Source organism: Armigeres subalbatus, chromosome 2, assembly GCF_024139115.2.
Source record: "Armigeres subalbatus isolate Guangzhou_Male chromosome 2, GZ_Asu_2, whole genome shotgun sequence".
Taxonomy (NCBI): Eukaryota; Metazoa; Arthropoda; class Insecta; order Diptera; family Culicidae; genus Armigeres; species Armigeres subalbatus.
This window is the reverse complement of record NC_085140.1, coordinates 261,554,936-261,581,864: the sequence shown is the minus strand read 5'-3', so window position 1 is coordinate 261,581,864 and position 26,929 is coordinate 261,554,936. Positions and strand designations below refer to the sequence as shown.

Genomic DNA, 26,929 nt, shown 5'->3' with positions numbered 1-26,929 from the left:
CATTCTCGAGTCCCTTCGAAATGCATAGAGGGTTATGGCAAGGTGATGGTCTTTCGTGTCTGCTATTCAACATCGCGTTGGAGGGAGTAATACGAAGGGCAGGGATTGACACGAGTGGTACGATTTTCACGAAGGCCGTCTAGTTATTTGGTTTCGCCGACGACATTGATATCATGGCACGTATAACTTTCAGAGGATGGAGGAAGTCTACATCAGACTGAAAAGCAAAGCTAAACGGATTGGACTAGTCATCAACACGTCGAAGACGAAGTACATGATAGGAAGAGGCTCAAGAGAGGTCAATGTAAGCCACCCACCACGAGTTTCTATCGGTGGTTGAAGAATTCGTGTACTTGGGCTCACTGGTGACCTCCGATAACGATACCAGCAGAGAAATTCGGAAACGCATAGTGGCTGGAAATCGTTCGTACTTTGAACTCCGCAAGACGCTCCGATCGAATAGAGTTCGCCGCCGTACCAAACTGACTATCTACAAAACGCTTATTAGACTGGGAGTTTTTGAAAGGAAAGTGTTGCGTACCATCTATGGTTGGGTGCAGATGGCGGACGGTACGTGGATGAGGCGAATGAACCACGAGTTGCATCAGCTGTTGGGAGAACCATCCATCGTTCACATCGCGAAAATCGGAAGACTGCGGTGGGCCGGGCACGTAGCCAGAATGTCGGACAGTAATCCGGCGAAAATGGTTCTCGACAACGATCCGACGGGAACAAGAAGGCGAGGTGCACAGCGGACAAGGTGGATCGATCAGGTGGAGGACGATTTGTGGACCCTCCGCAGACTGCGTGGTTGGCGAAGTCAGTCATGGACCGAGCCGAATGGAGATGACTTTTATGTGCAGAACAGGCCGCTGCGGCCTTAGTCTGGTGATAAATAAATAAATAAAAAATAGGCTTACAGATTATGAGCTATTTTTATAGATTCACGTAAAAAAATTGAATTAAAATGTTTCTGTTTTGAGGCATTCGAGGTCCGCTTTAGGCGACATCTTGCCCCATCATACCCTACTTACATTAATATTTTGTAGAATTTATGAAAACTATGCATTAGTATTAAAAATCTATGTTGATAAAAATATGCTGTGAAGAAATTTAATTTCATTATTGGAATATTTCTTAGTGTTTAATAAGGACACCCATAGTTATTTGCGCGGTTACTGTTGTTTAATATTCAATTTAATTTATATAATTATATTTTAAACTTTTCTTAGCTTGAATAGAGCTTCCTAACCTAGTCATAGCTAAGGTACGAAAAGCCCTCAATAATATTCGAAGCACAATTAAAACCAACTGACGTGCACTCCTTTAATTGCGATACATAGGTTTATGATTAATACCCTGGCTAATGCGTAACGATAGGAATTTGATTTTTGGTTCCATGTAATGTGAACTTTTCAAGCACTTATCTTGAACTAATTTGCTCGCAACATGGTTGCATTCGAAGGGAAATTTGGTTTTATTATTTACTATTGAAAATGGGCTCAAATGTTATGGCCAAAATTTAAAAAAACTACATAATTCACGAGAATGATTCGGGAGGCTATTTATATCTCATGATAAATTTATTCTAAAAAGCTCCGCGGGGAGTTTTTCTGCACATCTGTGCGGTTCCCAACATAAAATGAGTGAGAACAAAGCAAGAATCATCACTTCCTTGTGGGGTCTGCCTATCCGGATTCTGTTTTTTTTGCACTTGTATACAAGTTTGATAAATTTGTTATCATGGATTGTTATGATTCGGAACAGTTTTTGCCTTTCTGTTATCGTTGTTCGTTATCTATTGAGAACGATTTCTGCAAACCCTGGGCACAATACTGTTTTTTTAATGCACGAGAAAGGCACCATTGCCGCTAGGGGGATTAATCTGGTTTTTTAAGGGATGGTCATGAAAAAAGATTTTAAAAATACATTTTTATTTTCATACTTTTTATTCATTACACGCTAGGCAGGTTTCTATCATTAAAGAATTAAATTAAATCGGTATCAAACAAACCACATTTGTAATAACGGTAAAATATTAGCAAACTTCCACTATCTGCTCGCTAAAAGAGGATGGTATTCTAGGCATTATAATTTTTCATGTAGTTGGTGAAACAACACAAACACTAGTTTTGTTTTTAGTTTCCTAAATATGGTTCACTTGCCAGGGGATTCACATTTTATTATTCATAAAGTGTTTTCCAGTGCAGTTTGCGCCAACTTATGTCAAACATCATTCGTGGATTTGTAGCTTACACAACTTGATTAAATCTTTGTCGGTTTGTTCTTAAATTAGTTTTTTCGGGCTCAGCCGTTTTTCTCCCCCTATCGCATTTCTAGCGATCCGTAACGTAACATATCAATTATGTTAAGGGTTAGTTGTGACAATGATCAGTTAGGATGTCTCGTGCCGTTGGTGGATCGTTTCCAATTCAGTAGTTGCATGAGCTCGGTTCTCCAGTTTAACAGAACTTCCAACGATGTCCACACTCGTTACACAAGACAAACGTCGTCATAGGTTCATCGGAGCTTCTCGTCTGCAGCTGGTTGTAAGTACAGTTACGTTTCTTACATTTGCCGCACTTGAGAAGATCGGTCTTGGTTCCTTGGTTGGTGGCCAGCTGTGCGTCGTTGATAGCTTCCTTGACAAATCGATCACGAAGGTTTTTCATTTCATCGCTTGCCATCTCCTCAGGAGTCATCTTAGCCAGGCGTTGCGCAGTGATGGCACCGCTCACGAAATTGCTCCGCAAACTCGGGTTTTTTGGATCTTTAAGATTGGCGACTCGAGAGCGGACGCGGTTTTTATACTTCATGTCGGTATTTTTGAATTCCACATAGATGGCTTCCTCCAGTTCATCTGCCAGTTCTTCCGGTGTCTGGCAACCCTCCGGTTGTTCCCCATCTACGCGTAGTGCATTCGACAGCATCTCGCGACACTTCAGGCGGACGGCATCGGTCGTATTACTGGAGTGAGTCGGGAAGCTTGTCTGCGCAGGTTTTTTGACCTCTTTCTCCTTCTCGGATTCCTTTTTGCTGTTGCTTTCGGATTTGCTACTGCTTTTGCTTGATGACTTACTCGATGATTTGGACGACTCTTTAGATGACTCCTTGGATGGTGGGGTCGCCGCTAGGAATCGTTTCCAACTCTTAATGAGCGACTTGGCTAAGCTTATGACTTCGTCGTCTTTGCTGCATTTGCGCAACTCGTTCACGGTCATTCCGATGCGGGTTTTGGTCAGAATATCCAAATCAATGTTTAAGCGTTGCAGCTCCCGAAGCAAATCCATTGCCTGCTCTTGGCCCTGAAATAGAAAGAAGAAACTTATTAGAACGCATTTTTCAACCATTGTATGAATATTTGTATAATCATTTGCAGCATGGTATTGCGAGGTTTTTATTAGACAGATTAATCCACCTAGCGGCGACGATGCCTTTCTCGTGCATTGTAAAATGTATTGAAAAAATCACATATAAAAGGTCAAAAAAAGCAAAAGCAGAGGAATAGATCGCATTTTTTCTATCATTTTGCATGTTTTTGCATTAATTACTATGCATTGCCACCATTCTCGATTTTTTTTTTAATTTGATTTTTTTCAAGTTGGGACCCCTGGAAAACGGGTATACCCCGTTAGGTATAAGTACGTTAGGCATAATGGATGTTAGGCATAACATTTCCCAAAGAATAGCCCATGACATGAAGAAGGCAAAATTATATCAAACGTCCATTATGCCAAACGTCGTGAACCCTGGGAAAACAATGATTTATCAATAATTCCGAAATGCAATGTTCGACCGGGTCAATTTTTAATAGCAAATAATGAGACCGCATTCCCCGTCGAATGCAACTTGTTGCGAGTGAATCGGGTAATGCTAAGTTCCAAAAAGTGTGTCTACAAAAATGGCAAGGCTGTCTTCCGTCCCCTAAAACCGTGGCGGGCCTTGTAGCACGCTGTCCAATCCTGCCACCAAGCTTTACCTGCTGGGTGGGATTAGGCTCTGATGCCCTTTCCTGACTTGCGCTGATCTGGCTCTGAACATGCAATGTCAACCCTTACATAGCCTCCCTGCATGTCGTAAGGTATGCAAGGATAACCATGGGATCATTAAAGGCGACTACTCCAGTAGGATTCGACGGCAGCCACAAGGGGGACCTTATTACAAGGAGTGAAGTTCAAAATCATTCTTTTGACGATGCGTTAGGCATGGAGTTGGTAAACCTCTTTGTCAAGGGGGGTTTGATGAGGTCTCCTCTCAGAAAGGCGGAGAGTAGAGTGACGGAGGCTGCAACTAGCAGCCCCGGAGCAGTGTTGGGAAATGTACATTAAAACACTCTGATTATGCGAATATTTACATTTTATCCAGTCAAATTTCATGCACCAAACAAGCCGAAATAGTTTGCCAAAAAAATGTACGCGACATAGTGACATTTTTTTTGCCGCTGAGGCAAACTGTTTGTTTGCTGCTACGTTAGAGTCGTGCCGGCGTGCGGTAATCATTTGCCTGAGATTTTTTGTTTCGGCTCGTGCGCAGCGCAAACAGCACAGAATCGAGTTTAATTACCTGTGGCGCAAAGCCTAGAAGGAGTGCTATCCGTAGGTACTGATTTATTTGTTCTTATCCCTAAAATAAGCAAGGAGTAATGAAATGAATATTTCCCACCAAAAACGGTTATACGGTGTGAAATTATTGTACGAAAACATTAATTGTGGGGAGAGAAAATAAAAAAAACATGAGCTGACTGTCGTCTGCTTGGCGTGGCTGCTGCTGCGGCTGCCGTGGTTTTGTTTTTATTTTTTTTTGCATGGAAGAATGAATGGTAAAAAGAAATGCCCAAGAGGTAGCACGCAGGTAGCCTACCTTAGGTTATCGGTTGCGGAAGCCAAAAAATAATTGAGCTAGGGAAGTTGAAAATCGGCTGGTCAGGACCCAGACTGTAGCAACCTGTGCCGTCGTTGTGGTGAGGAAGGGCACAAGGCGCAGGAATGCGAGCCTGTGACCACGTTATGGGTGGATCTTCGTGTCCCATCGGAAAGACAAACAAGAAGAAGCCGTGCAAGTAACACAGCTGAATCTTAACCACTGTGCAACTGCCCAGCAACTGCTGTGGCAGTCGGTCTCGTAGTCGAGGACCGATGTCGCCCTCATCCGTACAACGTCCCTGTCGATAACAGCAATTGGGTGGCGGAGGAATCTAGGATGGCGGCTTTTTGCACGACAGGACGTTACCCGACCCAAGAGGCGGTACACTCCTCTGCTGAGGGTTTCGCGATAGCCAAGATCAATGGTGTGTTCTATTGTAGCTGCTATGCCCCATTCAAGGTGGTCATTAGATTTATTTATTTATTTATTCAGACTAAGGCCGAAGTGGCCTGTGCGGTATATAAGAGTCTTCTCCATTCGGCTCGGTCCATGGCTACACGTCGCCAACCACGCAGTCTACGGAGGGTCCGCAAGTCATCTTCCACCTGATCGATCCACCTTGCCCGCTGCGCACCTCGCCTTCTTGTGCCCGTCGGATCGTTGTCGAGAACCATTTTCACCGGGTTACTGTCCGACATTCTGGCTACGTGCCCGGCCCATCGCAGTCGTCCGATTTTCGCGGTGTGAACGATGGATGGTTCTCCCAACAGCTGATGCAATTCGTGGTTCATTCGCCTCCTCCACGTACCGTCCGCCATCTGCACCCCACCATACATGGTACGCAGCACTTTCCTTTCGAAAACTCAAGTGCGCGTTGGTCCTCCACGAGCATCGTCCAGGTCTCGTGTCCGTAGAGGACTACCGGTCTAATGAGCGTTTTGTAGATTGTCAGTTTGGTACGGCGGCGAACTCTATTCGATCGGAGCGTCTTGCGAAGTCCAAAGTACGTACGATTTCCAGCCACTATGCGTCTCCGAATTTCTCTGCTGGTGTCATTTTCGGCAGTCACCAGTGAGCCCAAGTACACAAATTCTTCTACCACCTCGATTTCGTCACCACCGATACAAACTCGCGGTGGGTGGCTCACATTGTCTTCTCTTGAACCTCTTCCTATCATGTACTTCGTCTTCGACGTGTTGATGACTAGTCCGATCCGCTTAGCTTCCCTCTTCAGTCTGATGTAGGTTTCCTCCATCTTCTCAAAGTTACGTGCCATAATATCTATGTCGTCGGCGAAACCAAATAGCTGGACGGACTTATTGAAAATTGTACCACTCGTGTTAATCCCTGCTCTTCGTATTACACCTTCCAAAGCGATGTTGAATAGCAAACACGAAAGACCATCACCTTGCCGTAACCCTCTGCGGGTTTCGAAGGGACTCGAGAATGCCCCTGAAACTCGAACTACGCACATCACCCGATCCATCGTCGCTTTGATCAACCGTGTCAGTTTATCCGGAAAACCGTGTTCGTGCATTAGCTGCCATAGCTGGTCCCGATCGATTGTATCATATGCGGCTTTGAAGTCGATGAATAGATGATGTGTGGGCACGTTGTATTCGCGACATTTCTGCAGTACTTGGCGAATGGCAAACACCTGGTCCGTGGTGGAGCGTTCGCCCATAAAACCCGCCTGGTACTGCCCCCACGAACTCCCTTGCAGTTGGTGCTAGTCGACGGCATAAAATTTGGGAGAGTACCTTGTAGGCGGCGTTCAGCAATGTGATTGCGCGGTAGTTGCTACAATCCAGCTTATCGCCCTTTTGTAGATGGGACACACGACACCTTCCATCCACTCCTGCGGCAAAACTTCCTCCTCCCAAATCTTGGTAATGACCCAGTGCAGCGCTCTAGCCAGTGCCTCACCACCGTGTTTAAATAGCTCTCCTGGTAGTTGGTCAACCCCAGGGGCTTTGTTGTTCTTGAGCCGGCCAATCTCCTCCTGGATTTCCTGGAGATCCGGAGCCGGTAGAATTATGTCCTGCGCGCGTTCTCCCAGGTCCATCACCATACCGCCATCTTCGTCTGCCACATCGCCATTCAGGTGTTCTTCGTAGTGCTGCCGCCACCTTTGGATCACCTCACGCTCGTTCGTAAGAAGGTTCCCGTTTATGTCCTTACACATATCGGGCTGTGGCACGTGGCCCTTACGTGAACGGTTTAACTTCTCATAGAACTTTCGTGTGTTATTAGCGCGGTACAGTTGCTCCGTTTCTTCACGGTCTCGATCTTCCTGCTGGCGCTTTTTCCTCCGGAAAATCGAGTTTTGTCTGTTCCGCGCCTGTTTATATCGTGCCTCGTTCGCCCTCGTGCGGTGTTGCAGCAATCGCAGGTGGTCATTAGAACAGTTCAAATAGATGAACGATAGGCTATCGTCCGACCTAGGGGATCGTAAGCCGGTCTTCATAGCAGGAGATTTTACCGCTTGGGCAGTGAAGTGGGACCCCAGGACACCACCAATCGAAGGAGTCAAGCATTACTAGAGGCGTTGCGAAGCTCGACGCAGTGCTAGTCAAATATGGTTCCGCTAGCACGTTCAGAAGGAACGGGGTCGAATCATGGATTGACGTAACGTTTGTCAGTCCTGGTCTGTCACCAGACATGGACTGGAGGGTGGACGAGACTTACACCCATAGTGATCATCTAGCAATTCGCTTTAAGATCAACTATGGCGTGCAATATGCGAGGTCCGGGGATCCCTTTCAGGCCTGTGGGTGGAGAATCAATTACTTCGACAGCGAAGTTTTCACCACGGCCCTGGGACTGGAAGCCAACACCGAAGGTCTAAGCGGGGATGCGTTGGTAGCTATCCTATCACGCGCGTGCGACGCCACCATGCCGAGGAAAGCCCTGTCGAGAAATGGCGGACGCCTGGTATACTGGTGGAGTGCCGAGATTGCAGCCTTTCGATCAACCTGCCTCAAGGCTAGACAAAGGATGGAAACATGTCCGCACCGAGGGGGGTCGTTCAATAATGATGTCACAGGTTTCAGGGGGGGGGGGCTTCTAAGATTTTGTGACAGTACATGTATTGGGTATACAAAAAAGCGTGACAGAGGGGGGAGAGGGGTCTATAAATCTCAAAAATTAGTGGACGTTATATTTGAATCGCCCCGGGATGAAAGAGCGGACCGCCGTGAAGTGTTTCGAGCTGCCAAATTGGCCATCATGAGCAGTAAGAGATCGCGTTTCGACAATCTATACGAAGGAGTCAACGCGAATCCGTAGGGTGACGCCTACACTGCCGTGAATCGCATATCTGTCCCATCTTTGCTGGGTTTCCTATTCATATGGGACAAATATGCGATTCACGACAGTACAGGACAGTGATGGCCAAGCCCAAAGGGAGCTCTTCACCCCCCGAACGGTCCCCGAATAGGTTGGCGAGGATAGTCGAGGTACCTCCTGCACCGCCAGGCAATATGGGTGCGGCCGAAATGGTGGCTCTGGTGACGAACGAAGAGTTACTCGCGGTGGCCAAATCCCTGGTAACAAACAAAGCTCCAGGGCCTGATGGAGTTCCGAACAGCGCTCTCAAGGCAGCAATCATGACGAACCCGAACATGTTCATGCTAGCTATGCAGAGATGCCTTGATGAGTGTAGATTCCCCAAAAGATGGAAAAGGCAGAAATTGGTGTTGTTGCTGAAGACCGGAAAGCCGCCGTGCGACCCATCAGCGTATAGACCAATCTGTCTTATAAGCACGACAGGCAAGTTTCTTGAGAGGATTATCCGCAACTGGCTGACCCCGTACTCAGAGGGTACGAACTGTCTGTCTAGCAACTAGTTCGGTATTCGAAAGGGTAAGTCCACGTTGGACGCTATTAACCCGGTGGTAAATACCGCCTAGATAGCGATCCAACAGAAAAGGCGAGGTATTCGATACCGTGCGTTAGTGACCCTTGATGTGAAGAACGCATTCAACAGCGCATGCTGGGATGCCACCGCGCTCTCGTTACACCGGAATAGCCAGCCGGTGGACATGTACCGGATTTGATTATGGAAAACTATTTCCAGAACCGTGTACTATTATACGATGCCGGTCAGAGAAGCGTTCCTATTACCGCAGGAGTTCCGCAAGGTTGACGTAATCTTGGAGGTCTACTGGGAGTCAATTCCCGAGGCAGAACGAACTGCAGCATACGCGATCAGCAAGGTGGCGGATTGGATGAGCGCTAGAGGCCTGGAGCTCGCTCAACATAAGACGGAAGAGATTATCGACAACAATCGCAAGTCGGTTCAACATGCAGTGATTCACGTGGGTGAAGTTGTGATCGCATCAAAGCGGAGTTTGAAGCTCCTTGGGGTCGTGATAGATAACAAGCTGACCTTCACCAGCCATGTCGACTATGCGTGCAAGAGGGCTTCGACTGCTGTTGCGGCATTATCGAGGATGATGTTCAACAGTTCCAGGCACGGCAAATGCTGGGTAAAGCGTACCATTGATACTTCGCGTACCTGAAGGAATAAAATAGACCCCATCTCGCGATCCTTAGCCTCTTATCCAACAACTCCTATCCCTACCTCCCCGCGGTGCTTGCCGGGATACGAGCAACCTTAGGGAAGATCAACCCCGGTGGGAACTATGGTCGGATGCTGACAGGGAAGGGGGGGTTTGCTCCTCTCCGTAGGTGCAAATCTTATTGAGCGTCTGTTCTCCATGTTAGGGGCGGCTGATCATCGTCCGAGTGCCAGCGAGGGACTCTAAGTGAAACTGTGGTCCACCGGAAATAAGGAGGAATGGTCCTCCGGAAATTTAGAGGGTTTGGTGTTAGGCCCTGCAAGCTAGCAAGCTCCGAACGAACAATCAACAAGAGAGTACGGACCGGAACCATCGGCGAAGACCACTGCGACGAAAAGGGACTAGCGATTGAAAACTCGGTTCGTGGAACTGCAAATCTCTCAACTTCATCGGGAGCACAGGCATACTCACCGATATGCTCCAGGACCGTGGATTCGGCATCGTAGCGCTGCAGGAGGTTTGTTGGAAGGGATCAATGGTGGTTCAACAGTTCCAAGATGTGTGCCAGTAGACGTAGGCTACTGTTGCAATCAAACACGTGACTTACATCATTAAACGTGCGGCAGCAAATGGTCCATGGCTCATTGTATCCATAGTTTGTACGGTGAATAGGTTGCGCAAGAAGTATGTAATGCCGTAGTTGTTTTCGAGGCACGTTGATGTGTACTTTAGCGAGAAGAAAGCTACAGTCTACATCTCCGGCAAGAATTCCGAACACGAATAGTCTTTGAAGAAGTTTTGTTTCTAGCAGCTAGAGATTGCAAGTTTATTAGCATACACCGTTCTTCGTAGGGAGGCAAGCTTGCCGTATTGTTCCAGGGTAGTGCACGAAGAGCATACCTGATAAAGTTTCGCAGGATCGCTTAAATTCTATTAGTCATTGTTGGATGAGTTTCTCAACTTAAGAGCACCAGAAAATATAGGAGATTTGCCGAGTTCATGTGGAATTTAATTGGAATCTGGTAGTTAGGTTCTCTGGAAAAAGCTCGCCTTAATTACCGGGTTACCGATTTGATAACAGTTATCTGCTGAAGATTAGTCAAGTTGTAGGTAGGTAAACGGTATGAAAGCCTATTTCCAATTTTAGCGATTGCTAGAACATGAAAAATATATGGAAAGATACAAAGTAGTAGAAATGGAACATGCCTGGAATTGAACCCGCGACCTCGTACGTATGAGGCAGAAGTGGTAGTCATATGACGTGATATGACCATCAAGCCCGTTCTACAGGAGGACATACCGAGATTTTCGGCAAAATCTTTTTCAAACATTCATGTCTGTTCTCTGTGCTTAAGTTCTGTCTCATTTGGAGAATTAAACTTAAAAGTGACAGTTCGAAAATTAGCAAATAACCCAGTCATAAGAATGGCTGGTGCTACCTAGCAATTCCAATAAGACATCGATGCAAAATGATTCGATATCTGTCAAAAGTAATCTTGCTCTGCGAGCAGGGTTATTTGATTATTATTGAAATGTCACTTTTAAGTTTAATATCTGTTTAATTCTCCAAATGAGACAGACCCTTATTAGTCTCAGAATAAAAATACGTTAGTTAGTTTTTAATACTATTTTATTACACACTGGTAAAGTTCTTGTATTTGAATTTTATTTATTTTGAACGAATCTCACATGTTGTAATAATAGAACTTTTAGTAATTATCTTAGGATAAGCGCTCAGGATTGCTCTTTAAATTGCCTACAACATAAAAAGCAACAACAATATTGTTAAAATTAAATTCTTTGGTTCTTTATGCCATAGTTACCATTTCAATATGTATTTTGTTTAAGCAAAATAATGAAGAATTTAATGGTTCGGGATTTGATGATAAGATAAGATAAGATAAATATAAGCGAAATATATAAATATAGGTATAGTAGGATGCAGTACATATGACATAACGTTGTTTGGCCTAGCTCGTGAGCAGTAGGAGGTCGTCGTGAGGGTGGCAGCAATCCAGGAAATACGGTGGCCCAAAATCGGAGAAATCGAATTCCGAGCGGTTAACCCCATCATAAACACTCCATTCAAGTACCACATCTACTATTATAGCAGCAGCAACATAGCACTATACTGCCGTACTACGCATAATTGTCCCATGTACATAGGAAATCCCAGCAAACATGGGACAAATATGCGTATGACGGCAGTATAGCAGTACGTGGAATTGGCTTCATGGTGATTGAAAAGCAGATTAAGCGTGTTATCCGGTGTGCCAATTACAGAGAGGAATCACCCTTCTGAACTAGGCGTACAACATTCTGTCGCATATTCTATTTAACAGACTTGAGGAGTTCTTCAGCCTGTGGATGATCCTTGACAAATTCCGGGAGTACAACTTGCAGACACACACACACAATTCAGTGAAAAGAAATGAGCTATGGCAGATAATGTCTGAACTTGGTTTTCCGACGAAACTGATTAGTCTGATACGTGAAACGCTAAGGGGCCCTTCTTAGCCGTGAGGTAAGACGCGTGATTACAAAGCAAGACCATGCTGACGGTGGCTGGGTTCGATTCCCGGTGCCGGTCTAGGTAATTTTCGGATTGGAAATTATCTCGACTTCCCTGGGCATTAGGTATCATCGTGTTAGCCTCATGATATACGAATGCAAAAATGGTAACTTGGCTAAGGAACCTTGCAGTTAATAACTGTGGAAATACTTAATGAACACTAAGGTGCGAGGCGGCTCTGTCCCAGTGTGGGGACGTAATGCCAATAAGAAGAAGTGAAATGCTTGATGGCTCGAAATCAGTATTCGGATTGCAGACGAAGTATCAACCTCGTTTGTGACCTCAGATGGATTGAAGCAAAGTGATCCAATGAAACGTCACTTGACCAAAATGAGTAATTGTCCAAGGTGCTACTATGCCCTTTAGAAGCTCCTGGTAGATTGATTTCGGCACTTTTTTTATGTACAGAGAGGATAATTGTCGACGAAGTAACACAATTTCCAAATTTTTCTTTGATTTACTTCTGCAAAAAGATCTTTGCTTATGATAACGCTGCAGTTCGTTGCAATCGTCAAACGTGCCAAACAATGTTCTCACCAAATGTACCGGGCCTATATATTATCGTCCAGGGATTTATTTCAGAAGAATTTGTAACTTAAAAACTTAAATACCTATTATAACTGTAATAATTGTAAACAAATTATCCATAAATATTTTGATAAAACAAGTACTGGGCTTCTTCATATTCTGTTGATTAAGATATTACCGAGACTTGTCCTACTAGGGATCAACTATTACATACAACGAATACACCGCGCGACATCAGTTGACCTTAAAGAAATATCTGTTGCTCATCCGCGATCGATCCAGCGGACTTAACAGAACTTCCAACGGTGCCCACATTCATTACACAGAACGAAAGTAGTCATGGGTTCATCAGAGCTTCTCGTCTGCAGCTGATTGTAGGTACAATTGCGCTTCTTGCACTTTCCACACTTGAGTAGATCGGTTTTGGTTCCCTGGTTGGTGGCTAGCTGTGCATCGTTGATCGCCTCTTTAACGAACCGATCGCGCAAAGTTTTCATTTCGTCGCTGGCCATCTCCTCCGGCGTCATTTTGGCAAGGCGCTGTGCGGTGATAGCACCGCTGATAAAGTTGCTTCGCAGGCTAGGATTTTTCGGATCCTTCAAATTGGCCACTCGAGAGCGGACGCGGTTTTTATATTTCATATCGGTGTTTTTGAATTCTACGTAGATGGCTTCCTCGAGCTCATCGGCAAGTTCCTCCGGAGTTTGACATCCCTCCGGTGCTTCTCCATCAATGCGCAGAGCATTCGTCAACATCTCCCGACATTTTAGACGCACGGCATCGGTCGTGTTGTTGGGTGGAGCTGGAAAGCTGGTTTGAGTTGGTTTTCTAATGTCTTTCTCCCTGTCGGATTCTTTCTTATTGCCGCTTTCGGATTTGTTGCTCGACGGCTTGCTAGATGATTTAGACGACTCTTTCGAAGTTTCCTTCGAGGGCGGTGTAGCAGCCAGAAAGCGTTTCCAACTTTTAATGAGCGATTTGGCTAAGCTTATGACTTCGTCGTCTTTGCTGCATTTGCGCAATTCGTTTACGGTCATTCCGATACGAGTTTTGGTCAAAATATCCAAATCGATATTCAAGCGTTGCAGCTCGCGAAGCAAGTCTAATGCTTGTTCTTGACCCTGCAAGTGCAATTGATTATTGAAAATATTTAGTTTCAATATCTCAATGCAGTCTACCGATCGAATTGAAATGAACTCGCAAAGAACTTCTTAAATTATAAAATAGTTTCTAAAAGTCTAAAATTATTGATATTAAATTAATTAAATTATGAGATATAAAACTCTAATCATGCACTATGTTCTACCTAAAATTAAATGCTATATATACGTGCTAAGACTGTTTTTTGACTGTGCACAGTTCAAACAGAAACATTAAAATTTTGAAATTTGCTTGCGTTAACAATGGATTTACTTATGTTCTAAGATCTTATTTATCAAACAATTTCAGTGTGTGCATATTTTTTCTTCTGCAGGATACAAAATTTGAAGCAATGTTATGTCTCTCCGGGACTCGCGTGGTCCTGAATCAGTCATCCAGTGTTGCGTGCTCTGTGCATATGAAACTCATACATGCAATTAGGGGTCATTCAAAATTTACGTCACAGGTTTCAGAAGTTAGGGAGTTCCAGATTTCGTGACAGTGCATATAATAGGTATTAGGTATACAAGAAAGCGTGACGTCTAGCGTCTAAAAATTTAAAAAAGTAGTGGACGTCATAATTGAATCACCCCTAACAGACACTATTTCTGCTAGAGACGGATTGATTAACGTAATCAACAAAGGTTCCTCAACTTGCTGCAGATGCAAAATTAATTTGATCAGCATAAAACCTTAATTTTTGCAGAGGCTTTCGAAGGACATCGATCGTAGATAGAGGCACACCGGAAGGTTTCGTGCAAAAGGCAATACTCGGTAGTGTGTCAAGCGTAAAAATTAAAGAAAAAATATGTGATTCGTATAAAATATAGTAGACTTTCGATGGCTGATTACTTTCGACATGGAAGGAAAAGCTGTAAAATAAAAACAATATTCAACACAAAACGGGATAGATATTGACTGGGCCCTCCTTAGCCTAGCGGTGATATGCGCGGCTATAAAGCAAGACCATGCTGATGGTGGCTAGATTCGATTCCCGATGCCGGTCTAGATAATTTTCGGTTTAGAAATTGTCTCGACTTCCCTGGGCATGAAAGTATCCTCGTGCTAGCCTCATGATACACGAATGCAAAAATGGTAACTTGGCTTAGAACTCTCGCAGTTAATAACTGTGTAAATGCTGAATGAACACTAAGCAGCGAGGCGGAAATGTCCCTAGTGGGGGATGTAATGTCAATAAGAAGAAGACTGACTGCGATAGATGTTTTGGGCTGCCTTCGGACCATTTTATGCCTATCGTACATTATGCTGCGGGGTATTCCCTATAAAATATCGAAGTCCATCTTTTGACATTCGCCCTCATTTCAATGTTTCATATATAAACATAGTTAGCCTTGCGAGGAGAGGCGTCGTTTGATAATCCAAGGATGGGGAGTTCGATGAATAGAAGAAATTCATAATTTAGATTTTGACTTTGTGAATTTGATAGAAAAATGTAATCTTGTGAAGACTATTGTATACAGTAATATCCCGATTTGATAACGATAATATTTCATTAGCTACTACATTTTCGTCATCTTATGATAACCATTCACGACATAAAGTCAACAATGGGCTAGTGGCGGATATGAGGCACTGTCCCTCAAGCCAAAAACGCAACAACAACAACAACAATGGGACTTGTTTCGCTGATTTGGAAAACTCATTGAAGGCAATACTTGCGTTTGGTATAGAAAACTTACTGTTTACATTTTCGAATTGGACCTTGCCGGAAAATCAATGTCGAAATCAAAAGCTAGCGAATGCAATGAAATGCATCAACATTTGTTTACCTTTTTATAACCGAGCCGAAAATCATTGCATAAAAATAAAAGCAAAACCGAACCAGTGCATGCATACGAGCGGTTAGAGCAGCAAAAATGATGCTTGCTCTTGTTCCATTCGTCCATTACTGTACAAAAAGAGATGCGCGCCCATCTACCCGGAAAGCTGCTCGCTATTCGGCACTGAAAAACAAACATTTTCCACCTTTACTCACCGTTCCGTCGGAAGAGGTCATCTTTCCCAGCTTCTTCTGGATCTTGAGCACTTCCTCCTCGACGTTCATTCTGGTTCCGTGCAGGATTTCCCGGTCAAAATACGGATACAAAACGTGCTGGCCGCAAACTTCGTAAAACTTTCCGACGCCTTTTCGTGTGCGAGTGAAAAAATCACTGACTTTTCCCGCTGTCACTCCACCCGTCGGCGACCGAGCGCGGGGACTATGTTTCTCGTTCTCGCTACCGTACCTGGATACAGCGGCGGCGAATCACGCTATCTCTTTCGAACGACTTTTGACAAAATTTGGTCGCCTGTCAGGGCTGGACGTGAAACCGATACGATGCATCAGGGCTGTCTTATGCGTTACCAATCATATGCTTATGCTACCCAAGCCAAGTATCAAGTTCGTTACCAAAATCACTATGGGCAAGAAATGTATTTGATTGGAAAATAATTCTCTCTCTACCTGGGTGCTGCGGATAGAGTCGCTTTTCTGCTCTCAAGTGAGTAGAGGGATATTTTGAAATCACTCTCATAAGCGGTTGTATGTCAATGCCCAGAATACCAATCCCCAGAATCAGTTCCCCAGAATGGTATTTCCCAGAATTCCATTTCCCAGAACGACCAATTCACCACAATGATATTCCCCAGAATGCACCATTTCCCCGAAAAGAAATCCCCAGAATGACCTATTCCCCAGAAAAAAAAAAACCCGAATGACCCATTCCCCAGAAACCAAAAACCCAGAATGATCCGTTCCCCAGAAAAATGTATCATTCTAAGAAACTATGTTTTTCGCTGCCATTTATATAAATTAAAATACTAGATAGAATGACGGCTTTGGCAGGTTTTCTTTTATTATTGGCAGGGGCTTTTTTATGACTGACTAGGTTCAAATTTGGCCTAAACATTCTTTGCATATCAAAGAATATTGTGGCCAAACTTCATAAAATTTGGTCGACAAAAACCCCCCTGCCAATAATAGAACAAAACCTGCCAAAGCCGTCTTTCCCCCTACTATATTTCTATGCAAAAATACTTATATGTATTAAAGTACGCATTTGCCCGGAATAAGGCAAAACGACATATGCTGCCTTATTTTAAAGCATGCATTTGCCCGGAATGGAGCCTATTTGATATGTTTGTTAGGGCTCACATAGTCACATATAAATAATACGAAGGAGCATACACCCAAAAAAATCTGCACGTTGTTTCCACCTGAAAAAGTACGTAGATTTTTTCCACCTGAAATTCACGTAACTTTTACCTGATGTTTTGATAGAATTATCATTCTACGTGAAAATCAGGTAAGTTCTACCTGAGTTTTGGATAGAATTCACCGGACACGTAAGTTTCACCTGAATTTTCTGAAGCATTTGTAGCTACGTGTGCACGTAAAATGTACCTGAAAATTCAGGTGGAAACAACGTTTAGATTATTTGGAGTGTATAATCCATTATATACTCGTTGTTCATATTGGGGGAAGCCCATATGGCATAATGCCATTTGGCATAATGCCGTTTGGCATAATGACCATTTGGCATAATCGTTGAAAAGAGTATGAAATGCAATGGGTCGTAAGAATATATGATTTCCATTTTTATAAGTATGTATTTACCTGGAATAAGACAAAAGAGTAGATGATTCCTTCTTTAAAAGTATGCGTTTGCCCGGAAAAAGCCAAACGAGTATATAGCTCCTTCTTCAAATGCATGCATTTGCCCGGAACATTTGCCCGGGATAATGCAAAAGAGTAGATGACTCCTTCTTTAAAAGTACGCATTTGCCCGGGATAATGCAAAAGAGCAGATGACTTCCCCAACAAACAATTTGAGCTGAATAAGCTAGTTTTTCAGCTGAAGAAGACTATTTTTGGTTGAATAAGCGCTATGTGAGCTCCCAATGTTTGTTGGGTTCTTCTTTAAAAGTATGCGTTTGCCCGGAAAAAGGTAAACGAGTAGATAATTACTTCTTCAAAAGTATGCATTTGCCAGGAAAAAAGGCAGAAGAGTAAATTACTTTTTCTTTAAAAGTACGCATTTGCCCGGGATGAAGCAAAAGAGTAGATGACTCCTTCTTTAAAAGTATGCATTTGCCCGGAATAAGGCAAAAGAGTAGATGACTCATTCTTTAAAAGTACGCATTTGCCCGGGATTTTACGAAGTATTTAGTCTATGCTAAGAAATGGTGCATTTTGGGGTATGGTATTCTGGGGATTATGGCATTCTGGGGAATGTCTTTCGGGGATGGGGGCATTCTGGGAAATGTCTTTCGGGGGATAGGGGCATTCTGGGGAATGTCTTTCTGGGGATTGTGGTATTCTGGGGAATGGTTTTCTGGGGAGTAGTGCATTCAGGGGAATTAATTTCTGGGGAATCACTTTCTGGGCAATGGGTTTCTGGGGTATGACATACAATCCTCATAAGCAACATTATTTTGCAGTTACTTGGCTGTCAAACATTTCCCGCTCTTCGAATTTCTCTGTCCATGCTGCATGAGAGCGCACAAATGCGCGAGACTCTGCATGACTTTACGATGGTTTACATACATTCTTGCTCCAACAGTTATAGACAAACTACTAAGGTCTGTCTCATTTGGATAATTAAACTGAAATTAAACTTAAAAGTGACATTTCAATAATTATCAAATAACCCTGCTCGCAGAGCAAGATTTCTTTTGACAGATATATCGAATTGTTTTGCATCGATGGCTTTTTGGAATTGCTGAGTAGCACCAGCCATTCTTATAAACCGGGCTATTTGCTAATTTTCGAACTATCACTTTTAAGTTTAATTTTCCAAATGAGGCAGACCCGATTCGCGACCCAAATGAGGCTTCGGTCCGATTAGCGAATTAAAATCAAATTAAACTTAAAAGTGACAGTTCGGAAATTATAGTGCTGTCCAATGAGAGCTTGAAGTAGCTCGAAGTTTCTCCCTGTCCTGCTCATGCCCATTTGTTGACAAAAAAGAACGAGCAGGACGGTAACAACTTCGAGCTGCTCATTGGACAGCACTTATGAAATCTCCCGCTCATAAGAATGGCTGGTGCTACCCAGCAAGACCAACAAAATATTTATCAAAAATGATTCAACATGTGTCAAAAGTAATCTTGCTCTGGCGAGTAGGGTTATTTGAAAATTTTTGAACTGTTATTTTTAAGTTTAATTTGATTTTAATTCGCGAATCGAAACAAAACCTAAATGATTGAACGCGAATTACTAAATGATTGATAACGTCCTTGAACCTAATCAAAACCAAACACACAATCATGCAACAACGCAGTGTTGTCCTACATTCAAGGCAAAAAATTCTGCTCTTTGATATTACTCCATCCAAACGATTTTATAGTCATAACTAAATAAGTTTAACTAATAGAAAGGATATTTGAATTTTCTAAATGTCATGTCAAACAGTCAAAAAAATGCACGCCAGAGCCACAGGAGCGCGCGCACTGAAAAAAACACTGGACAGAGTTCAATCAAAGTTAATTGCCTATTTCCGGGGATTAAACCACCCGACTTGGACGTTAATTTACAATGTTATGAAAACTCATATGTGAATATGTACGTTATGTGGAAGATATTGATTTGGAAAATGTATTGGATGTAACCACTTTCCCTTCGATGGGACTCGAACCCATGACCCTACAGTACGCTAGACGACCGACTGGCAAATAGCTTACACAACTTCACTTGATCAGTACCGTTGCTGATGAAGAATGTGTATAGCCGCCAGACATTCTAAATACTCACGCTCCTCTAATGTGGACGTGTACAATACACATGTGGAAGTATTGGCTTGATAAATGGATTGCGAGTGATTTGACTATGCGTCCAATTTGGGAATCTCGAGCTCGTTCAGTAGCCGTTCAGTAGCCGTAGGTTGCGAAGGCCGACGGAGGTCCTTCGTAGCTTAGTTGGTTAAAGCACCAGTCTAGCGTACTGTAGGGTCATGGGTTCGAGTCCCATCGAAGGGAAAGTGGTTACCTCCAATACATTTTCCAAATCAATATCTTCCACATAACGTACATATTCACATATGAGTTTTCATAACATTGTAAATTACTGGACAGAGTGTTTTCACTGGAGTGTATCTTCAGCGCGCGCGCTCCTGTGGCTCTGGTGTGCATTTTTTTGACAGTTTGACATGACATTTAGAAAATTCAAATATCCTTCTATAAGTTGAACTTACTTATACTAATGACACACTGGTGGTATTCGTACCATGGTACAAGTTGTACCACTAGTGTGTCACCTTGTACCATGCTGGTACAACGTGGAAAACCATGGTACAATATGTACTAGGGTATATAACCGTGGTACTTGTACCACCAGTGTGTCTTTAGTATTAGTTAAGACTATAAAATCGTTTAGATGGAGTAAAATCAAAGAGCAGAATTTTTGCCCTGAGTGTAGGACAACACTGCAACAACGTAACGATGTGGTTTGCTACCTACTTGATTTCTTCTTCTTATTGGCATTACATCCCCACACTGGAACAGAGCTGCCTCGCAGCTTAGTGTTCATTGAGCACTTCCACAGTTATCAACTGCGAGGTTTCCAAGCCATTTAACATTTTTTCATTCGTATATAATGAGGCTAGCACGATGATACTTTTATGCCCAGGGAAGTCGAGACAATTTCGAGACATTTTCGAATCCAAAAATTGCCTAGACCGTCACCGGGAATCGAACCCAGCCACCCTCAGCATGGTCTTGCTTTGTAGCCGTGCATCTTACCACACGGCGAAGGAGGGCCCCCACCTATTTGACTATAGGACTCGAAAAATAACTTATTTGTAATAACTTACCGAATATAAATATGTTGCGCTTTAATATCGGTTCTAAGCTTCGATGCAGAGTACACGAATTTTTTTTCGCTAATGACAGGCGAACGGCGTTATACGTGGTTATACGTTCAACCGCCGTGAGAAGTTGAGTAATTCTGAAAGTCTGAAAATATTTCCTTATTATTCTGAATTCTATTTTTCTGAACATTTTTTTTTTTCGAAAACAAAATTTTTCTAAATATTTTGTCTTTGGGGTGGGTTTTATGTCCACTGTGTTAAGCTTATACAACACGAAGACTACGGTGGGCTGGACACGTTGTTCGTATGCCGGAAGAACGTCAAGCAAAGATAATAGTTAGTAGAGAACCCGGAAGAGGCCGCAGGCTTCGTGGAAGGTCGCGTACACGATGACTTTTTGCAATTGAAGGGGACCTGAGGGCGCTCAATGTTCAGGGCGACTGGAAGCGATTGGCCCAGGATCGAGTCCAGTGGAGAAGGATACTCCATTCGGCTTAGGTTCATCGATGAGCTGTAGCCCATCAAGTATCAAGTAAGTAAGTAAGTAAGAAATCATTGACCAATAATTCAAATGTGAAATCGCTCTCTTGAAATTGATTGCTCAACCCCGCAATGGATGTACAATGTCGTGAACAATTGAACAAAATAGAATAGAGGTTGCCTAGGCCACAACATTTTCTGTGTTGAATACCGGTCTATGTTTTTGATTATCCTACCCAACTAACACAACTTCTGTTCCGTGTTAATTGTGGATATGCAGAGGTACACTAGCCGTTCGACAACTGCAACGTATTTTATAAGGCAAACGATTGTCAGGTGAGCGTGAGGTGATCCAAAGGTGGCGGCAGCACTACGAAGAGCACCTGAATGGCGATATGGCAGTCAACGGTGGCGGTATGGTAATGAACCTAGGAGCACGCGCGCAGGACATGCGACTACCGGCTCCGAATATCCAGGAAATCCAGGAGGAGATCGGCCGGCTGAAAAACAACAAAGCTCCTGGGGTTGATCAACTACCAGGAGAGCTGTTTAAACACGGTGGTGGGTGAGTCACTGGCTAGAGCGCTGCACTAGGTAATTACCAAGATTTGAGAGGATGAGGTTCTGCCGCAAGAATGGATGAAAGGTGTCGTGTGTCCCATCTACAAAAGGGCGACAAGCTGGAATGTAGCAACTACCGCGCAATAATATTGCTGAACGCCGCCTACGACGTACTCTCCCAAATTTTATGCCGCCGACTAACACCAATTGCAAGAGAGTTCGTGGGGCAGTACCAGGCGGGATTTATGGGTGAACGCTCTATCACAGACCAGGTGTTCGCCATACGTCAGGTATTGCAGAAATTCCGCGAATACAACGTACCCACACGTCATCTATTTATCGACTTCAAAGCCGCATATGATACAATCGATCGGGACCAGTTATGGCAGCTAATGCACGAAAACGGATTTCCGGATAAACTGATACGGTTGATCAAGGCGACGATGGATCGGGTGATGTGCGTAGTTCGAGTTTCAGGGGCATTCTCGAGTCCCTTCGAAACGCGTAGAGGGTTACGTCAAGGTGATGGTCTTTCGTGTCTGCTATTTAACATCGCTTTGGAGGGAGTAATACGAAGGGCAGGGATTGACACGAGTGGTACGATTTTCACGAAGTCCGTCCAGTTATTTGGTTTCGCCGACGACATTGATATCATGGCACGTAACTTTGAGAGGATGGAGGAAGCCTACATCAGACTGAAAAGCGACCATTCAGACCGCATCTTGCTGTGCGGTTCTTTCTCTCTTTGCGGAAGGAAGTTTTTATACTACCCAAAGCTATTTTAATTTCAACAGTGCTTCTCAGCGCTATTTGTACCCACTGATCCCATTACGATCTTTGCAAGGACCCGTGCCTTCGTTTTACGTTGGACCCGTTTGCGGGAGAAAAATTCCGACAAGCGGTGGTAATACTGCAGTGACACCGTTCTGGGAAAAACATTCTTAGAAGGTCACGTCTCCACGCTCAGCATTGAGCATTAATAAAAACAAGAGAAAGGGGGAGTCTCTGAATTCTCCACTTCCTTCTAAGAAACAAGGTTTCAAGACCGTCCTGCCCAAGCGCGGAAAAATAGAAGGAAGCTGGAGAATTCAGATATTCCTTCTAACTCTAATATCGGAAATAATTCTTCTCCTATCGAACTGAGCAATCAGTTCGATTTGATTAATGATGAATTGAGCAAATCGAATCTACCTCTAGCCCAGGTGATTCGATTCATGCGAAAAAGCAAAGGATTCCGCCAATTGTGGTATCTGTTGCCGAGTTTTCTGGCTTCCGGAATGAGATTTTGAGTAACCTTCAGGGATCAAGGTTTCATTTCAGATTGCTAGGAAGGGTGACTGCCGCGTTTTGCCGGGATCCTTTGACGATCGCAAACGTCTTCTTCACTATTTAACTGAGAAGCGCCATAAATTCTTCACATACGACGACAAAACTGAGCGATTGTTCAAAGTCGTCTTGAAAGGTCTCCCCAGTGATGACAAATCACTGGATGAGATTAAAACTGAAATTTCTCAATTACTTGGATTTTCACCAGTCCAAGTAATTAAGATGAAAAAGAAATCCCATTCTGGTACTTCCCAGAGGGCATTTCAAGAATTTTATTTAGTTCATTTTAACAAAAGTGAACTAAATAATATGAAAAGTTTGGAAAAGGCCTGTATTATGTCTCATGTCCGTGTTACATGGGAACATTTCCGCAGGCCTGGGGAAATTTCAAAACCCTACCCAGTGCCGTAAGTGCCAAAAGTGGGGTCATGGAACCAAACATTGTCACATGGATGCTAAATGCATGATTTGTGCTGTAACCTCTCACGCCAAGGACGCATGTCCTGTGAGAGAAGATTCCAATAAATTTAAGTGCGCAAACTGTGGGGGCAATCATAAATCCAATTTCTGGGAATGCCCTTCACGCAAAAGTTTTGAATTCCCGTGCAAAATTGATGACGGAAATTCCAATCGGATCCCAGATTCGACGGGTAGAAATTTTTCAAACGCTCAAATTTCGAAACCGGTTACCGGTCGAGCAATTCATACCCACCACAATTCACAAACAAATTTTGCCGCTCGTCAACGAGTAGCAAGCACTTCAGTAAATTCCAATTTTTCCAATGTACCTACGTATGCAAACATCGCTGCTGGTAGACCAAATTTCTCTTCTCAAAATGAGGTTTATACCCATGTCCAGGCATTGAAAAAAATCAGATCATGAGTAAAAATCAGCTAAATTCATGCCAACTTGATGTTCTCCTGCGGTCTAATCGCTGATGCTTTCTAGATCGTTGAAATTTGGCGTTCGTTGATTCAATGATTAAAGATCTTCATCGCTCACCAATGGGAGACAACTGAGCGAGGCAAATCACTTGGTAACCTAACAATGAGTGTTGTTACCACACGCTGTTAGAAAAATCTTTTCAAACATTAGGAAAATTAAGTCCGCTATGAGAATGGAACTCGGATACACTGCATGGGAGGCTTCGATACTTTCTCTCCTCCATCCCAGCAACTTGAAAGCAGAGTGCATAAAGCAGAACACCTGATGTGTTTTGGTTTTATTCTAGTAGAGCAAGCGTAATACAAATGCTCCAGTCGTAGCTTCCCTGGATACCATACCAAGTTTGGCTTGGCGAACCCTGTTGCTCGTTGTTTACGCAGCAACGATCGCTCATAATCGTTGTTTGGTATCCATCTGAGCAAGGCTGTTCACTCACTGGCATTGGATGCTATGATTGAATTAGATCAATGCTCGTCCGCTTCACTCACGCTTTCAATGCTTGCCCATGTCCCAACGGAAAATAACGGTCATGTTGCCAATTCAGGTAGCATGACTGCTTCCGATTTTGATTTTTTAACTGAACAATTGCATCACATGATTGATGCAATGTTCAAAGCAAATACCATTCCTGAAGCTGTTCAGGTTGGTATGAAGTACACACAAAAAATTGTTATCGGACTCCGTTTCAATGGATCCAAATAATTGTGTGAAAGTTCTAAATTGGAATGCCCACTCTCTAAAGGGTAAGGAAGATGAATTATTCAACTTCCTAACAGTTCATAATGTGCATATTGCCATTATAACTGAAACGTATTAAAAACCAGGACCTACATCTGGTTTTATCTACAGAAATGATCGTCTTGACAGCGCCTGTGGTGGGGTCGCCATTGTCATTAATAGACGTATCAAACATAGATTATTTTCTTCGTTCGAAACCAAAGTTTTTGAAACCTTGGGAGTTTCTGTTGAAACAAATTTTGGACAATTTTCTTTCATAGCAGCCTACTTGCCTTTTCAATGTAATGGGCAGCAAAAGAATTTGTTGAAAGTTGATCTTCAAATTCTGACTCGCAACACATCAAAATTGTTCATAATTGGTGACTCCAATGCCAAACACCGTTCATGGAATAATGCTCAAAGCAATTCCAACGGCAAAATTTTATTTGAAGATTGTTCTGCGGGATATTATACTATTCAATATCCCAATGGACCAACTTGTTTTTCTTCCAGTCGAAATCCTTCTACAATTGATTTAGTTTTAACGGATTCAAGTCAGCTGTGTGGCCAATTGGTAACTCATGCTGACTTTGACTCTGATCACCTTCCTGTGACATTTGAAATCTCACAAGAAGCCATTTATAATCCAATCAGCTCTACTTTTAATTATCATAGAGCTGATTGGGATTTATATAAAACGTATATCGATAGGAATTTTGATGTTGATATTCCTCTCGATACCAAAAGTGATATTGATAATGCTCTCGTATCTTTGACAAATTTAATTGTCGAAGCCAGAGGCATTGCAATTCCGAAATGTGAAGTTAAATTCAACTCCATTATTATTGACGACGATCTTCAGCTACTGATCCGGCTTAAAATGTGAGAAGAAGGCAATACCAAAGAACTCGCGATCCCGGTTGAAAGTTATTTGGCGAGATTTGCAAATGAAATTAAAAAACGTTTCGCTATTCTGAGAAATACCAACTTTGAGAATAATGTCTCGAAGTTGGATCCCAGTTCGAAACCCTTTTGAAATTAACGAAAATTCTTAAAAACCTCAAAAGCCAATTCCAGCGCTTAAACAGGGAAATAAAATTTTATTAACAAATGGCGAAAAGGCTCAAAAACTTGCTCAGCAGTTCGAGAGTGCCCATAATTTTAGTCTAGGTCTCACTAGTCCAATTGAGGATCAGGTTACACGGAGCTTCGAAGACATTCTCAATCAAGAGAATGTTTTTGACCCTTCGTTGGGAACTAATTTGGATGAAGTGAGATCTATTACTAGAAAATTTAAAAATATGAAAGCCCCGGGTGATGATGGTATTTTCTACAACAAAATACTTCCTGAGAGCTCTTTATCCTTTTTGGTTAATATATTTAACAAATGTTTTCAATTGGCATACTTCCTAGATAAATGGAAAAACGCCAAAGTTGTTCCTATTTTGAAGCCGGACAAAAATCCAGCTGAGGCTTCTAGTTATCGCCCAATCAGTTTGCTTTCTTCAATAAGCAAACTGTTTGAAAAGATTATTTTAAATAGAATGATGGTTCATATTAATGACAATTCTATTTTTGCTGATGAGCAATTTGGTTTTCGCCATGGGCATTCAACCACTCATCAGTTATTAAGAGTTACGAACTTAATTCGGCTCAACAAATCTGAAGGATATTCGACTGGAGTTGCTCTTCTTGATATAGAGAAAGCATTTGACAGTGTTTGGCATGAAGGTTTGATTGTAAAATTGATGAATTTTAATTTTCCTCTGTACATCATTGAACTGATCCAAAATTATTTATCAGATCGCTCACTGCAGGTAAACTATCAGAATACTAAATCCGATAGATTACCTGTAAGAGCTGGTGTTCCCCAAGGCAGCATACTGGGGCCCATTTTGTATAACATTTTTACTTCTGACTTACCTGATTTACCACCAGGGTGTCAAAAATCTTTGTTTGCAGATGACACAGGTCTCTCAGCCAAAGGGCGTAGCCTTCGTGTCATTTGTAGTAGATTGCAAAAAAGTTTGGATATTTTCTCCACTTACTTGCAAAAATGGAAAATTTCCCCGAATGCTTCCAAAACTCCGCTTATAATTTTCCCACATAAGCCGAGAGCTTCTTATTTGAAACCTTCTAGCAGACATATTGTCACTATGAATGGGGTTCCAATTAATTGGTCTAGCGAAGCTAAATATTTAGGACTTCTGCTAGATCAAAAATTAACTTTTAAAAATCACATTGAAGGCCTTCAAGCCAAATGTAAACAAAAATAAACAGAAAATCAAAACTTTGTCTTAAGAACAAACTTTTAATTTACAAACAAATTTTTAGACCTGCCATGTTGTATGCTGTGCCAATATGGGCTAGTTGCTGCAATACCAGAAAAAAGGCACTCCAGAGGATTCAAAATAAAATTTTGAAAATGATTCTGAAGTTGCCTCCATGGTATAGTACCAATGAACTT

General features: G+C 42.8%; 1 protein-coding gene across 2 annotated transcripts; it reads right to left on the bottom strand.

Annotated features, from left to right (window-relative positions):
• Positions 1-1,930: 1,930 nt before the first annotated feature.
• Positions 1,931-15,916, bottom strand: LOC134212151 (transcription elongation factor S-II). Of its 2 annotated transcripts, none has more exons than XM_062689758.1 (2): positions 15,623-15,820; positions 1,931-3,305 (listed from the first exon to the last, which is right to left on the bottom strand). In XM_062689758.1, exons 1-2 carry the CDS (start codon positions 15,689-15,691, stop codon positions 2,463-2,465), a joined length of 912 nt encoding a protein of 303 aa, XP_062545742.1. In that variant the 5' UTR covers positions 15,692-15,820; the 3' UTR covers positions 1,931-2,462. The 2 variants fall into 2 exon arrangements, with proteins under 2 accessions (XP_062545742.1, XP_062545743.1); XM_062689759.1 differs by lacking the exon at positions 1,931-3,305 and adding an exon at positions 10,999-13,607 and having other exon boundaries at positions 15,623-15,916.
• Positions 15,917-26,929: the final 11,013 nt, after the last annotated feature.